General features: G+C 42.8%; 1 protein-coding gene across 1 annotated transcript in view; it reads right to left on the bottom strand.

The window, feature by feature from the left end:
• Nucleotides 1-5,404, bottom strand: part of LOC124722918 (formin-binding protein 4-like) — a 252,502-nt gene extending 247,098 nt beyond the window's left edge. Inside the window, exon 1 of the mRNA XM_047248071.1 lies at nucleotides 4,863-5,404. Within this exon, the coding sequence (XP_047104027.1) occupies nucleotides 4,863-4,959 (97 nt within the window). The 5' untranslated portion in view covers nucleotides 4,960-5,404. The remainder of the gene's footprint in view (nucleotides 1-4,862) is intronic.
• Between the last annotated feature and the right edge of the window lie 10,826 nt (nucleotides 5,405-16,230).

The raw sequence follows: 16,230 nt of genomic DNA, 5'->3' as shown, positions 1-16,230 counted from the left end.
GAACAAGAAGTACAGTTCCAGGAAACTTTAGTGTTTGTTATCATCATATGAAAGTGTTTCTGGATAAGTATTCTTTCCTACAAAGAAGTTGTTTTGATCCATTTCGGATTCATAAGAAGACAGTGAAGTGTAGCCTCAGAGAAACTGATATAAATTCAGTATTGAAAGTGAATCAGTGCATGGGACTTAACATGAAACCAGACCAAAGGTTGTGTTCCAGGTGTGTTACGCTGCTAAAAAATGAAGAATATTCTGATAATTTCCATGACAGTGGCAAAGAGTATCAGCCACCTACAACCACAGCGGATGAGCAACTAAATACTTCAGTGACTGCTCTTGGTTTGTTTCCCATGAAGACACACGAAGTTGGGAAAAGAGACAGGCCCAGCTATGGTAGAAGAAAACTACAAGAAGCTGAAATGGAATTAAAACACAAAATAGCTGACACGCTAATGGTGGAAGAGGAAGAACTATCTGCTCCAAAGGAACAGAAATCATGCCAGAAATGCTCTGATTTGGACAAAATTGTGCATAATTTGAAAGAAAAATGTGCCATATCCACATGCCAGAAAAAGGAAATACGGAAGCGTCCGATCCCGCCCGTCTGCTTTGACCCATGACGTCACAAATATGGCGGAAACAAAAACAAACACACACACTTTCCACAAGAAGCCTAATGACACTAACGGGACAAGCGCGGGAAATGGGGTGTTTTGGGTGGGGGCAAACTAAATATAAACAAATTTAGACGCCTTGCGTAGCTACAACGTGTAAGTGAAGACAGCCACGCATGAATACCCACCCACCTCCCCAGGGGTCGTAACCCCTGCAACCTATAGAAGATAAAGATGCTTCAGTAGCTGATTAGTGTTTTTTGTCTTTTCAAAAAAAAAAATCTCATGGGATAGAACGAACAGATCAGAAAGATAAATATAATAAACTAAAACAGAAATTCGAGGAAACAGATAATTAAAATAAGTAATAAGTGTTTTTAAATTTAAAAAAAAATCTCACGAGATAGAACGAACAGATCAGAAAAGTAAATAAAATAAGATAAAACAGAACTGGAGACAGCCACACTCAAACCAAACTCTGCGCCGTCATGACGTCACACACGACAACACCCTTACGTCACGGGTCAAAGCAGACGCTTCTGTTGACCCCAGAAAAAAGTAGCTATTCTTACCCTTGCACCTTCCAGCTGGTCTATTGACTACACTGCAAAGGAATTCAATGTTTCTACATATATATGGTAAAAAGCTAGGAAAATAAAAGCAACTCAAGGAGTGCTTCCACAGCTTCAGCAGGCTCAGGGTAAGCAATTGAGTTCAGAAATAAAGGTGCTAGTGTCGGAGTTTTATGAAAATAATGACTACAGCCGAATAATGCCTGGAAAAAAAGACTACGTAACGGCACAAATGGGAAATGTACGTGTACAGATGCTAAAAAGACTGTTACTATGCAACATATCAGAACTATATGTAGAATTCAAGGAAAAGTATCCCAATACCAAAGTAAGTTTATAATCTTTTTTCAATCTTCGGCCAAAATGGGTAGTGCCTGCAAGGGGCACACACAATGTTTGTGTATGTGAGACCCATCAAAATGCTAAGCTGATGTTTGCTGCTATAAAGGATTCTGGTCTGGATTACAAAGGTGCAATGAAGCTGCTAGTGTATGACATCAGTTCCTACCAGTGCATGATACACAGGTGTGAAAAGTGTCCTGGTAAGGCAAATCTTGCAGAACACATGAATAATAAACTGTATGGTGAACTCATTATGGATGACGAATTTGTTTCTTATAAACAATGGACACACATGGATCGCACAAGTCTTGAAACAAAGCAAAGTACAGAGGAAGGTTTAGTTGAAATGTGTTGTCAAAAAACGGACAAACTGACCACACACAACTTCACAGCAACAGCACAATCGGCTTATCTCCAGTTTTGTAAGGATAATTTGAAACAAGATGAAATTATGGTAATACTAGACTTTTCTGAAAACTATGCATTTATAGTTCAAGATGCCATCCAAGGATATCATTGGGACAACAGTCAAGCAACTCTCCAGCCATTTGCGATTTACTATAGAGGTGAAACAGGTGATGTGTCTGTCATGAACCTGTGCGTTTTTAGTGTCTGTTTAATTCATGATGCCATTGCAGTTCATGCACACATTCGCACTGTCATGGCATATGTGAAAAACAAGTTGCCTCACATACATTTTGTGAAATACTTCAGTGATGGGGCAGCTAGTCAGTACAAAAACTGTAAAAAGCTCAAAAAAATATGCATGCGTTAGCATTATTTTCAGATTCACGCAGAATGGAATTTTTTCACAACAAGTCATGGTAAAAATGTATGTGATGGTATTGGTGCCAACATTAAGCGCATGGCATCATGAGTTAGTCTGCAGCACCCTACAGAAGGTCACATTCTAACACCTCTTCAATTATTTATCTGGGTACGGAAAAATATCTCTGGTATACAATCATTCTATGTTTCAAAAGATGAGGTGAAATCAGTCGAAGAGTTGCTAAAAAGCAGACTAGAACACATTAAAACTGTTGCAGGCGCAAGGAGCCATCATCACTTCTCTCCAAAAGACTCTCACAATGTGCAGATGAACAGACTGTCCAGTTATAACTATAGGTTCATGCACAACAAGTGTCTTCTCAGTGTGTCTGACTCAGGATTCAGAAGCAAAAGCAGCAACATACAACCAGGTTGCTATGTTATTGCTGTTTATGATGACAAATGGTACTTAGGATGTGTTGCAGAGTGCTGTGAAGCAGAAGATGATGTATTTGTGAACTTCATGGCACCAGCAGGACCAGCAAGATCATTTCATTGGCCACGTTTGGCAGACAGGTGTTGGATTCCTTTTGAACATATTCTTATGACAGTTCCAGTTCCTACCACAGTGTCAGGAAGACAGTACAATTTGCCACTCAATGTACAGAGTACAGTAGCTAAAGTGTGGGAGAACTTCTGTTCGAGGCACAATCAACTGGTTTTTAGCAGTTAAGGTGCAGTTAACATTAATGATAGGTTGTGCTAATCAGTCTATATGTTGTTGCTTAGTTATTAAACAGTTGTGTGAGAGGATAAGAAGAGGCAGAACAGTTTACGATATGGTTTTACAAAATTGTGTTGTGGAACAATGGCCACATCACAAAATACATCTGTCAACTTCCATTGTACACAAATGTCTTGCAATAACATGTTGAAATTTTGAGATATAAATCATTATGGTCTACTTAAGCAGTGGATGAAATTTGGTTTGGATACCATTTGTCCCTTTTGTGCTACCACACTTCGAAAATCCATGTTTTTCAGGTAATTTTTCAAATTTTTGTATTTTCGTGTGCCTGTGACTCAGTTTGTGTGACTGATATGGGCAAGATGAGTTCTGTGTGTGTTTAGGCCACATTAAGCTTACCACAAAAATATTTATACCCTTTTTGAGTGAATTATATTTTGCATAGAGAGCACCTACAAAATGAACCCTTTAACGTATTACATTTTTTGAATAACATTTTGGAGTTTTTTATTTTCCCTCATAAACATGTTGTTGGTGTTTTGATTCATGGAGTGTGTTCTCTAAATGGATGTTGCTGGGTTGTAAAAATTTCACTGGAATGTGTGGAATAGTTCCAAAGTTATTAAGACCTGAAGTTGGGTCTGAAGATAGATTGTCAGATGTGGGTTGCAATTTTCGGGTCACACCACCTTCTTTCACAAGTCATAATTCTGGAACTAATTGGCAGGGGAAACTAATACTTTGTACACGAGTGTTCCACACATGGTAGAATTAGTGTACTGAATTTCAGTCAAATCTGAGACTATGAGCTGTAACCACTGGTTGAACTGACAGGGAATGACCCAAAAGTAGGCTGTATATCAATTTGTTCAACTGTTGTACCCACTAACGTTTCTTTATATGTTGCCCTAATGCATCTAATTTCAAACTAAATTTAAAAATAAATCAACTTTATTTCATTAATTATTAAATAACAAAATATTAAATAAAAAAACCAATTTTAACTAAAAATGTTAAAATTAAAAATTAGTTCAAAAACAAATTTTATCTGTTATGTTTGAAGTGACAATAACTACAGATGGATGGGCATAAATCCAAGAATTTTCATCATTAAATCAATACCTGAACCTCCTTGAGGCAACGAGAATAGAAAATGACTTATTTAATACATTCTATCAAAGAGAGGTTTGGTTTGATTTATAGTGTAAGTATCGAAATGAAACAAACTCTGAAATTTGGTAGTAGCAAGATGAATCTATTATTCACAAATCATAAATAACTTTACTGTGAGGAAGGCAGGAATATTCTACAACCATTTAAAAAGTAATCATTACTCTTACACACAGCATGTAAATGAGACTGGACTAGTTAGAACTTCCACAAACAAACATCCAGTCTTGCTATACCAGTTTGAAATGAGAAGAAACCTTATTTAACTATACAAATCGCATATAGCAAAAAATTTCTCATGGTCACACTATGATGAATAGGTTACACGGGTAAAGTTTCTTTGTTTTACTCAGAAAAATGGTAATAATCTGTTCGTTTCATCCTTTTAGAGGGTTTTATAAGTAATGGAAGAGAAAATATAGTAAATTGTGGAACCTTGGCACTATGTTTTCCCTTAAAGCTGTGGTTTCTGTGACGAAAAGTGCGTTAAATATGGATGGATGTACCCATCTGCCTGAGTTTCAAATTCGCTTGTCATATAAACCATGACTTCAGGTGATGTGTGCGTGGCGCGGGGTGGGGGAAAGCACTAGCACACTCTAGCCGAATGCGACTTAAAATTATTGCTAAAACATGAATACAGCTTACACTGCCAAGATTTACGGTGTGTTTCTGGGTTATCTGCGGTGTCCATCTTCTGCTTCGACGCGGTGCTTTGCTCCTTGTGATCTGCCTCCATTATCATTCCTCCAAGAAGTGTACACCAAAACAATATTTGTCACAACATCCACTGCAAAACACGAACTTTTATCGCTAAATGACACTTCGATTTCTTATGTCCGTCTACACATTTCGTACCGAACTGGAACCGCATCCTATTACCCAGTACTCTTATTTTTAAGTGAAGAATAATTCCATTTCACAACACGACGCTAACTATATATCACTTCATTCTAACTACCTGTACCTTAACGGCATTGAAATTTATTTTCTGTTGTATAATTGCACAGATCCCAACACCTTTATTACGTACATAACCTATATTTCGGAGTCAAACGTCTTCACTTACTAGACAATACATCACACGTGACAAGCGCTTAAATTTGAGGAATTTGCTTGCACTCTACACTCTTGTGTGAACGTTTACAAAAACAATAATGATAAATAAATTAACTGTCGCCGCATCGCCTTTCATATGTTTACTTTACAAACTATCACTGACTTTGCAGCAAAGATTTTACTACGCGTTCAGTTAGCAAACAGATTTCGCAAAGCAAAGTCAATCTACCATATATACTGCAAAGGGAAGTAATTAGAAGCTCGCAATCAATATCGGAATTTTTCTACAGCACTCTGTAATCTACCACGTTCTAAACAATTGGTAAAATTATGGAAGACGAAAAATGCAATTCCTATGAGTTGCAGACGATGTGCATCAACGGTGAAGTCCTCTGTTATTCCATTCAGTTGACGACCAGTGTAAATCGGCCTTTATGCTACCTAGATGAAAAATAATATCTTGGCCCAAAAGCTCAGGAAAGACACTCCAATGTCGATTCGCAACTGACCGAAAATCAAAAGAATTCCATATGACATTTGGAATGGCGTCATTAACGTAAGTTATCAACGGAACGGAACGCGTCGTCAGCGCAAAGGTTTCTCTGGAAGGAAGTTTTGGCGTTGGCGTTGGTTGGGAGACTGGCGTCATCTGCTAACATCGGAAGCTATATTTTACCTCCTAAGTTCTCTTATGTAGTAGTTTTGACACCTGACTAAAATTCAGAAATGCGTTTGCCATTTGGCTGAAATCGGAAAGCGGTCACGGGACATCCCTCTCGCGCGTGGTGCGGTCTTTGTATCGACCGACAAATTCACGAAAGCGTTCTTAAGGACACGATCGCAGCTAAAAATTTGTGCCAAGCAAGACTATAAATATATTTTTTTCTCGTTTCATTAGCAGCAATGATAAGTTCTGTTCTTAGGTTCCCGTCTAACTACACCCTCAAAAAAAGACACATCCCGGAAAAAACAGTATGGATGACAAGCGAGAATATAAATGTGACTACCCCTCGTTTTATTCGCGGCAATTTAAGCTGCACTCTTAGACTCCTAGAAGGAACTCATAAAAGCCAATGGACGGTGGCTATTATGTCACATCAAAACATTCCACAATGCATTTCAAGTAGCGGCATTCACACTGGACATCACGTCATGTCGCGGCACAGTCAAAGTCCCCCGGGAACGAAATTTCGATGGCTGACGTCATCGTGCTTTGTTGGTCACATGACTCACAGCTCATATCATCCTGATGCGCTGCCATGGTCTCAATACCCATAATTCGTTTCGTCGTGCTTTTCTTAGATTGTTGTTTCCGTAGGTGATTTCTGTTGTTATTTTATGTCTTTGTTAGTCCCTTTTTCTTATTCGTTTTATGTTATTTGCAATATACTGTAAACATTTTATGTAAATTGAAGGTGGAGGGGGAGAAAGGAAAGGAAATGGGAGGAAATTATGTTATCAGCTGCATCGGGATTGTATGCGGAATCAGCGACAACGAATGAAAATATGTGCTGTACCGCGACTCAAACCCGGGATCTCCTGCTTACTTGGCAGCTGCATTAACCACAGCGCCATCCGCACACAGTGTTCATCGCAAATGCACGGACTACTCGGCACCCTCCCCGACCGGCTCACATTCCTATACAGCGGCACCTGTCCACAGTTACCGTCCATGTTCTCCACAATTTATTCCCGCAGGAGGTTGGACGTAAAGGTGCATCCACACTGAAGTTGGCAGCATCATTGCCCATTGAGGCGAATCAATTACATGAATGTGTGGTGCCTGTTTTTTCGGACAATTCAAGCGAGAGCCCATTGGAGGACAGGGTGGAGGTCTGTTGTGTTCTCTCAGGGAAGCTGGGTCTTCATCGGTGCCAGTGATGGCATTGTGTTGGACAGAAGGAGGCCAACTGAGGGCCTGCAACTAACCTGTCTGTGTGCTAGACACACTGGACTTATACCTGGGGTTAAGGTTTGATGTGTGACTTTGTACGACAGCAGAAGTACTCTCGTGGTTATCCCACACACACTACCTACAAATTTGTACATCAATCTGATATTTGATTTGTGCAGCCATTCACGAACAGCATTCCAGGGGGCGTTTTCCAACAGGATAGCGCTCACCCACATACCACTGTCATAACCCGAAATGCTCTACAGAGTGTCTACATGTTTCATTGGCCTGCACAATCGTCAGATCTGTCTCCAATTGAGTACATATGGGACATCATCAGACAACTCCAACAACATCCACAAACAGCATTAACCATAGCTGTATTGACCAACCAAGTGCAACAGGCATGGAACTCCATCCCACAAACTGATATCTGGCACCTGTACAAGATAGTGTATGCAAGTTTGCAAGCTTGCATTCAACATTCTGGTAGCTAAACTGGTTATTAATGTACCAGCATTTCACATTTGCAGTGGAGTATCTCAGGCTTATATAACCTGTGATCTTGCAATGTTGGTCACTGACGTATGTTACTTAGGAAAATGTCCTCCAGAAATTTCATTTCTCTAAATTAATTATTTTTTGGTGCTGCAATATTTTTTTTGTCAGCGTAGTTAAAGCTTAGGTAAAATGTTAGAGGAGATTGTAGGCTACACCTAGATTACGTGGAATATGCGAATTTGGAACCCAAAATGTTTGTTAATAAAGTAGATGTAACCAGTGATAGTTCAGCACTAACCAAGTAGAGCATGGACCAAGAGTTGTGATGGAATCAGATAGTTCAGGTTTTCTGCCGTTATAGGAGGGTGTGCTGAAAGGTAATGCCTCGGAATTTTTTATTCCGTTCCTAATATCAGGTGAGATATTATATGTCCCCGCTTCGCGGGCGCAAGTTGAAACCTTCTACTGCTAGAGGGCTCAGAGTTGCAGCTTGTGAAATTGCAATGCATGACGTAACTATTGCGGTGTGTGAGAAAAACATGCTGTAATCGAGTTTCTAACTGCAGAAAACGCGGCTCCAATTAAAATCAATAGAAGAATGAAAGCTGTGTACGATGACGATTGTATCAACGTCAGCCGCGCAGGGAACCGTACTGTCTAGGGCGTCTTGTCACGGTTCGAGGGGCTCCCTCCGTCGGAGGTTCGAGTCCTCCCTAGGGCGTGAGTGTGTGTTGTCCTTAGCGTAAGTTAGTTTAATTAGTGTGTAAGCCTAGGGACCGATGACCTCAGCAGTTTGGTCCCATAGTCCTTACCACAAATTTCCAATTTTGTATCGCCATGAGAACTGTGCCACGTTGGGACAATTATGCACGCACATAATGAAGAATACAGCGGTGCTAGCCTCAATTTGGCCCTATCCGAGTTTCATATGTTTCCAAAACGCAAAGATTGTTCATCAGGTTTGTTTTATTTCAAAAGCTTTAAGAATTTTAACCCGACGGCCTTGCCGCTGTAGTAACACTGGTTTCCGTCAGATCATCTAAGTGCTGTCGGGCTTGGCTAGCACTTGGATGGGTGACCGACTAAGTCTACTGAGCGCTGTTGGTAACTGGGGCGCACTTAGTCGTTGTGTGGCCAATTGAGGAGCTGCTTGACTGAGAAGTAGCGGCTCCGGTCACGAAAACCGACAACGGCTGGGAGAGCCACATGCCCCTCCATATCCGCATCCAATGATGCCAATCGTCTGAGACCGACACGGCGGTCGATCGGTGCTGTTGGGCCTTCCGACACCTATTCGGACTGAGTTTAACATAAGAAATTCGGAGGCATTAGTTTTCAGCACACTATCCTATTATGTATGACTGACCCAAAGCAACATTGTGTCAAGGTACCACACGGACGCGAGATGATCATTAGACATCATATCATCAATTAAACAGTTCCAGGTCTGCTGGGATACAGTGCACAAAACAGCAGTAAATCTGCAAATGATGTCTAGAAATTCATTACTATGGGAGAATGTGAGAGGAAAGCATTTTCAAAGGTGTATTGTGAGCAAGAGGGTAGCCCAGGAAATAGTCTCTCTGGGTAGATAAGTAAGAAATGTATCATGGGCACAAGATGGTAGCTGACAAACGACTGCTACCCAGGAAGTAGGTCTGCAGTATTAGAGAGCTTACGAAGGAAGGCCACTTGATTACTTGTATCCTCTCGGAATGAGAGGTATCTTTGTGTTGAAATACTGAGGTTCACTATAATGAAACGTGAGGGATAGGATGATGAAGTGAGGTTGAAGTTTGTGAGTTGCGTTAGTCAGTACTATTAAGAAAATGACAGTGGAAATGTTACCTCCAACCCCTTTACTCTGCAAATAGTTTTCATTATTCATCAGATCAAAATACACGTGCTATACAGGTCAGGCAGTGCCCGAGTTTTTCGACGTCAGTGCCAGAAAGCGCGTGATATTTTGTCTTTAAATGCGGGATACATATTAATCTTCTTTCCTTCGTTGGGAACCACAGCCATATGGAATTTTTTCAAAGAAATTTTTGCCATTTGACTTCTAATTATTCACTTTTTCATACAATCATGATTTCGGCCTTTGGAGTCGTTCTCCCGCGCACGTATCATACGGTATATGGCATAGAAACAAACGGTTACTACGTATTTGGAAAGATTACTTACATATTAAAAAACGTCTGACCTTTCTGTTACACATCATCGTTGGAGAAAAAAACGTATTTCTGGTCTTACAAGCCAGTTGTTGTATTACAGGATACGAGCACATACGGATGTAATTGTGCATAATTAGAAACTATTACATACAATGTGGCGTATTTAACAGCTTGTACACTGAAGCGGCAAAGAAACTGGTGTAGGCATGCGTATTCAAAAACAGAGATAAGCAAACAGGCAGACTACGGCGACAACGCCTATACAAGACGAGTGTCTGGCGAAGTTGTTAGACCGGTTACTGCTGCTACAATGACAGGATATCAAGATTTATGTCAGTTTGGACGTGGTGCTATAGACGGCACACAAGCGATGGGACAAAGCATCTCCGAGGTAGTGATGAAGTGGGGATTTTCCCGTAAGACCTTTTCACGAGTGTACCATGAATATCAGGAATCCGGTAAAACACCGAATCTCTGGCATCACTGCGACCAGAAAAAGATCCTGCAACGATGGGACCAGCGACGACTGAAGAGAATCGTCCAACGTGACAGAAGTGCAACCCTTCAGCAAACTGCTGCGGATTTCAGTGCTCGGCCATCAAAAAGTGTTAGCTTGCGAACCATTCAACGAAACATCATGGATATGGACTTTCGGAGCCAAAGGCCCACTTGTGTGCCACTGACGACTGCACGACACAAAGCTTTATGCCTCGCCTGGTCCCGTCAGCACCGACATTGGACTGTTGATGACTGGAAACATGTTGCCTGATCGGACGAGTCTCGTTTCGCATTGTATCGAGCGCATGGACGTGTACGGGTATGGAGACAGCGTCATGAATCCATCATTCATGAAAGTGGCGAGACTGGACTGAGCAAAGGTTGGGAATTTGTACGGGCGCTGATAACCGCGCAGTTGAGCGCCCCACAAACCAAACATCATCATCATCATCATCATCATCATCATCATTCATGTCCATTGTGCATTCCGACGCACTTGGACAATTTCAGCAGGACACTGCGACACCCAACATGTCCAGAATTTCTACAGAGTGCCTCCAGGAACACCCTTCTGAGTTTAAACTGTTCTGGGCTACCAGACTCCCCGACATGAACATTACTGGGCATATGTGAGATGTTTTGCAATGTGCTGTTCAGAAGATATCTCCACCTACTCGTACTCTTACGGACTTATGGACAGCCCTGCAGGATTCATGGTGCCAATTTCTTCCAGCACTATTTCAGACATTAGTCGAGTCCATGCCACATCGTGTTGCAGCACTTCTGCGTGCTTGCAGGGACTCTACACGATATTAGGCAGGTGTACCAGTTTCTTTGGCTCTTCAGTGTATATTCATGTGACCTGCGTTCATCGCTTCTGTTCATCAACTGACGCTGTCATACGTCAAAACAGTGGCAGAGATCGTAACAAAGCAGCACCACTGTGTGAGCCACATGATCTTTGCTTTATCACAGGTATTGCCAGGAAAGGGTTGGTGGATATTTGTTTAGCTAAATGCTTGACACGTCGTTGTAATACACTTTCATAACAGTCTCCTACAGGTATATACTGCAATAATTGCAATAATCCATACTAAGACTGTAAATACAATGATTTCAGATGCACAATAAAAGTTTGGTCTAACAATGATCGCATGGCTGCAGTATTATAAAAACGTAATTCACTGACTCATGGAGAGTCACATGAAATACGTCACACCTGTGCAATCAGTTGCACGACCCACCTGAAGTGGCGGTCTCACATCTGTATCCTCTACACCAACTGCGGCCTCGATGCCCCACACCCCCTGGTGTCTCCTTTCCTGATCACTCCCTGCCTGCTGACGCGCCTCTACCGATGTATCTCACCCTCCCTCCATCTCCACATTCTCCACCCCTTCTCCTAAAGAAACTTCCAGAGTCTCCCTATCCCATATGATGTGCTTGGCCCCAGTATTTATCCTTCCTTCCAACTCTGACTCTCCTCTTCCTCTCCTCTACTCCCTAGGGCCCACTCTCCTTTCCCTCCCCCTCTACTGCGTCCTCTCTCCTATTCCCCCTGTCCTTCTCAGTTGTTCTTTCCTTCCTAGATTGCTCTTTTCTCAGCCTCCCCGTCTCCTGCCCCTTGGTGTGCTATCGGCTCCCTCACATTCCGCTCCCTCCAGCTCCCCCTCCTCCACAGCCACACCTCATCTCCCTTCTGTTTCCATCCTCTCTGGCCTCCCCTCCCTTGGCAGGTCCTTCCAGTTTTAACCCAGTTACTCTCCATTGTGCTTTGGTGCTCGCCGATGTGATAAGAGAAATGCAGTGAATTTTAAGTGTCGTCATCCTGTGTGGCTTTCATACCGGTACTGTGAATGCTATTTTAATCGTGCTCCCCGTGCAGCCAGTGTATATGTGCTACATCCTCGTCGAGTGCCATTTTATCTATATGTGGATTTTGTGTAAACGTGCCTCGTCAAACTACTTTTTTGTGTCTTCTAATTTCCACTGTTTCCCCTTCTCTAGTGTCAACTTCATCTTTTACCCCAATTTTGTGTAATTGTTCTTCTGTGATATTTTACACCGGCTCTAGGCTGAAGAGCGGCGAACTGTGCTGCTGCCAGCTCACCGCTTCCCACATGGGGTGGGGATATGAAATACAATAAAGAAAAAAGTGAAGTAGCAGGACTGCCAAAAAACTCCGAAAATCAAAGATCCTGAGCCAGAACTGCTCGATGAAATTCTCTACACATTCCTAAAATACGAAAGTCCCTACAACAGAACACGACTGTTGGGTTGAGGGAGAACGAAGAGGGGGTGGGGGGGGGGAGTGGGTAGCAAGGGGATGGACAGGTGACAGTGTCAGGGCTGAAGGGACTGAGGGAGAAGAGTACAGTTGATGGCAAGTGGGAGGTGTTGGGGTCGCTGCGGGATGGAATAGATTTGGGAGCGTGCATGGGGGGACGTGGGAGGGGGAGGGAGGAAGAACTATCTTAAATGCCTGACCATAAACTTCAATATTACACGAATGTCATTAGCTTCATATTGGTGAACACCTACCACTTACAGCATATGAAGAGCTGAACCAAACGTAAAAGTTTCTACATACATTTCCAACACAGCACAACAGTATGCTACACCATGTACCTTAATCTGATAAAAGAGAATTTTCCAGGTTTTTCTTGCAGTTACTGGAAGTATGTGGTGTATATAGTAGGAGGATGTGAGAGATGCGAATTTTGCGTGTAAATATTAGGTGGGGCAGCTAGCTGATAAGATGCTTTTCTGCACGCCATTGCTTTCCCACGATATGAAATAATGTAGCTGCTAGCAGGACTAAAAGGGACTTGAAGAGTGTGTAAATAAGGACATAGAGACTCAGTAGTAAGCCAAGTGCTGGTGTGGTCGAAAATAAGTGGAAATAATGTAAAGGACCAAGTGTCTCTACCAGTGAAGTCAAAAATTTAAAGTGTAAATACTCGCAAATAAATAGCGATCAGCAAATTACGTGACTTCACATGGCCAGTCTTTAGGATGTTACTACAACTGACCTACTGCCCATTACGCCAGACCCCGGCCATTGCTCAGTTCCAGATGCCGCTGAATGACCCATGCAACCAGCAGGGAGCAGCTGCATTTAAATGTGCCCATGGCCAGCCTGTGGTGTGTGACCAGCTGGGTAACGTAGCTGCATCCCGACTGCGCCATCCGCAGCCTTGGAATCATTGCCATACCATGTCGCTGTCGCCACTGCTGCCTACGGGCTGCGATCCAAGGACCGCTGCGCGACTGCACATGACTCGTCAACCAGCACTCTGCCGCTGCCTGGAGCAGCAGGGCCAAGTGCGATGCTACTGTCGCCGCTGATGTCTCAGTCCAGGCGTGCCTGTCAAGCCAGGTCAGCATGCCAGGGCGTATTGTCAACGCTCCATGTCTTGCTCGCCTGCTGCTGCAATACCGGAATATTACGAGAGACACCGGACCACACTAGAGAAGAAGGCGTCCTCAGAAGACCATATAAGTTGGAGAAATTAATAATGAAAAGTTTTATGGTCACCGCTGATCTGTCTGCAGCTTCCCCACACATCACACCTGACTTCCAAACATTCTACGAACTGCACAACGCTCCAACCTAAGCAAATAGGTTTCAATCTTGTTTCTTCGTTGCCCCTTCGAACCATTACAGCAGACAACCGCGAAAGGCAAAGGTCCCGAGTTCGAGTCTCGGTCCGGCACACAGTTTTAATCTGCCAGGAAGTTTCATATCAGCGCACACTCCGCTGCAGAATGAAAATCTCATTCTCGAAACAGGTCTATAGTTTCACACCTTTTCTAGATTTTATTTTTTGTGAAGTTGTTTCACTTTCAAAATTTTAAGCATTGCCAGTAATAAAGGACATGCAATGACGAAAAAAATCGCAACACCAAAAAATAATTAGTAACGCAATTTCGGGAATATGTTTGTCTAGGTAACATACGAGGGTCAGTCAAAAAGTAATGCCTCCTATTTTTTTTTCTACGTTTAATTGTCAGGAAATTTAAATGCAATTACATAGGTTGAAAACCACAACATTGAGGATCATTTTGTCATTTTTCAATGTAATCTCCGCCCATCTCTACAGTTTTGGTCCATCTTTGAACAAGGGCATGTATCCCAGCACGGTAAAAATCACAGCTCTGCTTCCTAAGCCATTGACGCACGGATGTTTTGACGGCCTCCTCATCTTCAAAATGAATCCCATGATGAGCTTCTTTTAGTGGCCCGAACAGATGGAAGTCTGATGGTGCCAGGTCAGGGCTGTATGGGGGATGAGGCAAAACTTCCCATCCAATTTTGACAATCTCGTCAGAGGTGTGACGACTGGTGTGTGGTCTTGCATTGTCATGCAAAAGAAGAACATCTGCCATTGATTTTGTTGGGCGAACTCGCTGAAGACGTGCTTTAAGTTTGTTGAGGGTTGTGACGTATTGAACAGAATTTATTGTGCATCCCTGCTCCAAAAAATCAACCAGAATCACACCCTCTGTATCCCAGAAAACTGTTGCCATAACTTTCCCTGCCGATCGCACAGTTTTGAATTTTTTCTTCCTCGGCGAGCTTGTGTGACGCCACTCCATTGACTGCCTCTTTGATTCGGGTTCAAAAAAATGCACCCATGTTTCGTCCCCGGTCACAATTTTTTTCAGAAACTCATCTCCCTCCAAACGGAAGCGCTGCAAGTGTTGGGAGGCTATTGTTTTCCTTGCCTCTTTATTCTGATCGGTTAACATTCTAGGAACCCACCGTGCACAAACTTTTGAGTACCCCAATTGTTTAATAATCGTGATCACACTGCCTTTACTAAGAGAAATAATGCGACACACTTCATCTGCAGTCACCCGACGGTCACCACGAATGATGTCATCAACTTGCTGAATGTTGTGTGGAGTCACTGCACTCACCGGCCTGCCGCTCCGCTTTTCGTCAGTCAACGGTGTTTGCCCTTCAGCTTCCTTACAACGACGAACCCATCGTCTAACAGTGCTGACATCCACTGTCACAACACCATACACCTTCTTCAGTCTTTCATGAATGCGTATGGGCGTTTCACCTTCTGCATTCAAGAATTCAATCACACAACGCTGTCTCAAACGAACATCGATGTCGGCCATCTTACAAACTTCTGCTGTGCTGCCACCTGTTGACACAGAAAGTTACTACTGCAGTGGATTGCAGAAGAAGGTTTGAGGAATGGCGCCAAATTCAAATTTTTCACTTAACTTAATTTCTTTAAGTAGAAAAAAAATGGGAGGCATTACTTTTTGACCGACCCTCGTACTTCAGTGATTAACAATGCAAGTTGACAAGTTAATGTAAGCGCGATATAAACCATTGCAAATGTGAAATGCTGGTACATTAATATCCGGTGCAACCACCACAGTGTTGAATGCAGGCATGTAAACGTGCATGCATTGTGTTTTACAGGTGTCAGATCGGATGGACTTCCATGCCTGTTGCACTTGGTCAGTCAATGCAGGGATGTTAATGCTGGCTGTGGATGACACTGAAACTGTCGTCCAGTGATGTCCCATTTGTGCTTGATTGGAGGCAGATCTAGTGATCGAGCAGGCCAAGGAAACATGTAGACACTCTGTAGAGCATGTTGAGTTACAACAGCGGTGTGTGAGCGAGCGTTATCCTGTCAGAAAACACCTCCGAGAATGCTGTTCATGAATGGCACCATAACAGGTCGACTCACCATACTGATGCACAAATTGGCAGTCAGGGTGCATGGGATAATCATGAGAGTGCTCCTACAGTCATACGAGTCCGCAGCTCGTGGTCGTGCGGTAGCGTTCTCGCTTCCCACGCCCGGGTTCCCGGGTTCGATTCCCGGCGGGGTCAGGGATTTTCTCTGCCTCGTGATGA

This window comes from Schistocerca piceifrons, chromosome X, assembly GCF_021461385.2.
Source record: "Schistocerca piceifrons isolate TAMUIC-IGC-003096 chromosome X, iqSchPice1.1, whole genome shotgun sequence".
Taxonomy (NCBI): Eukaryota; Metazoa; Arthropoda; class Insecta; order Orthoptera; family Acrididae; genus Schistocerca; species Schistocerca piceifrons.
This window is presented reverse-complemented; position numbering and strand designations above follow the sequence as displayed.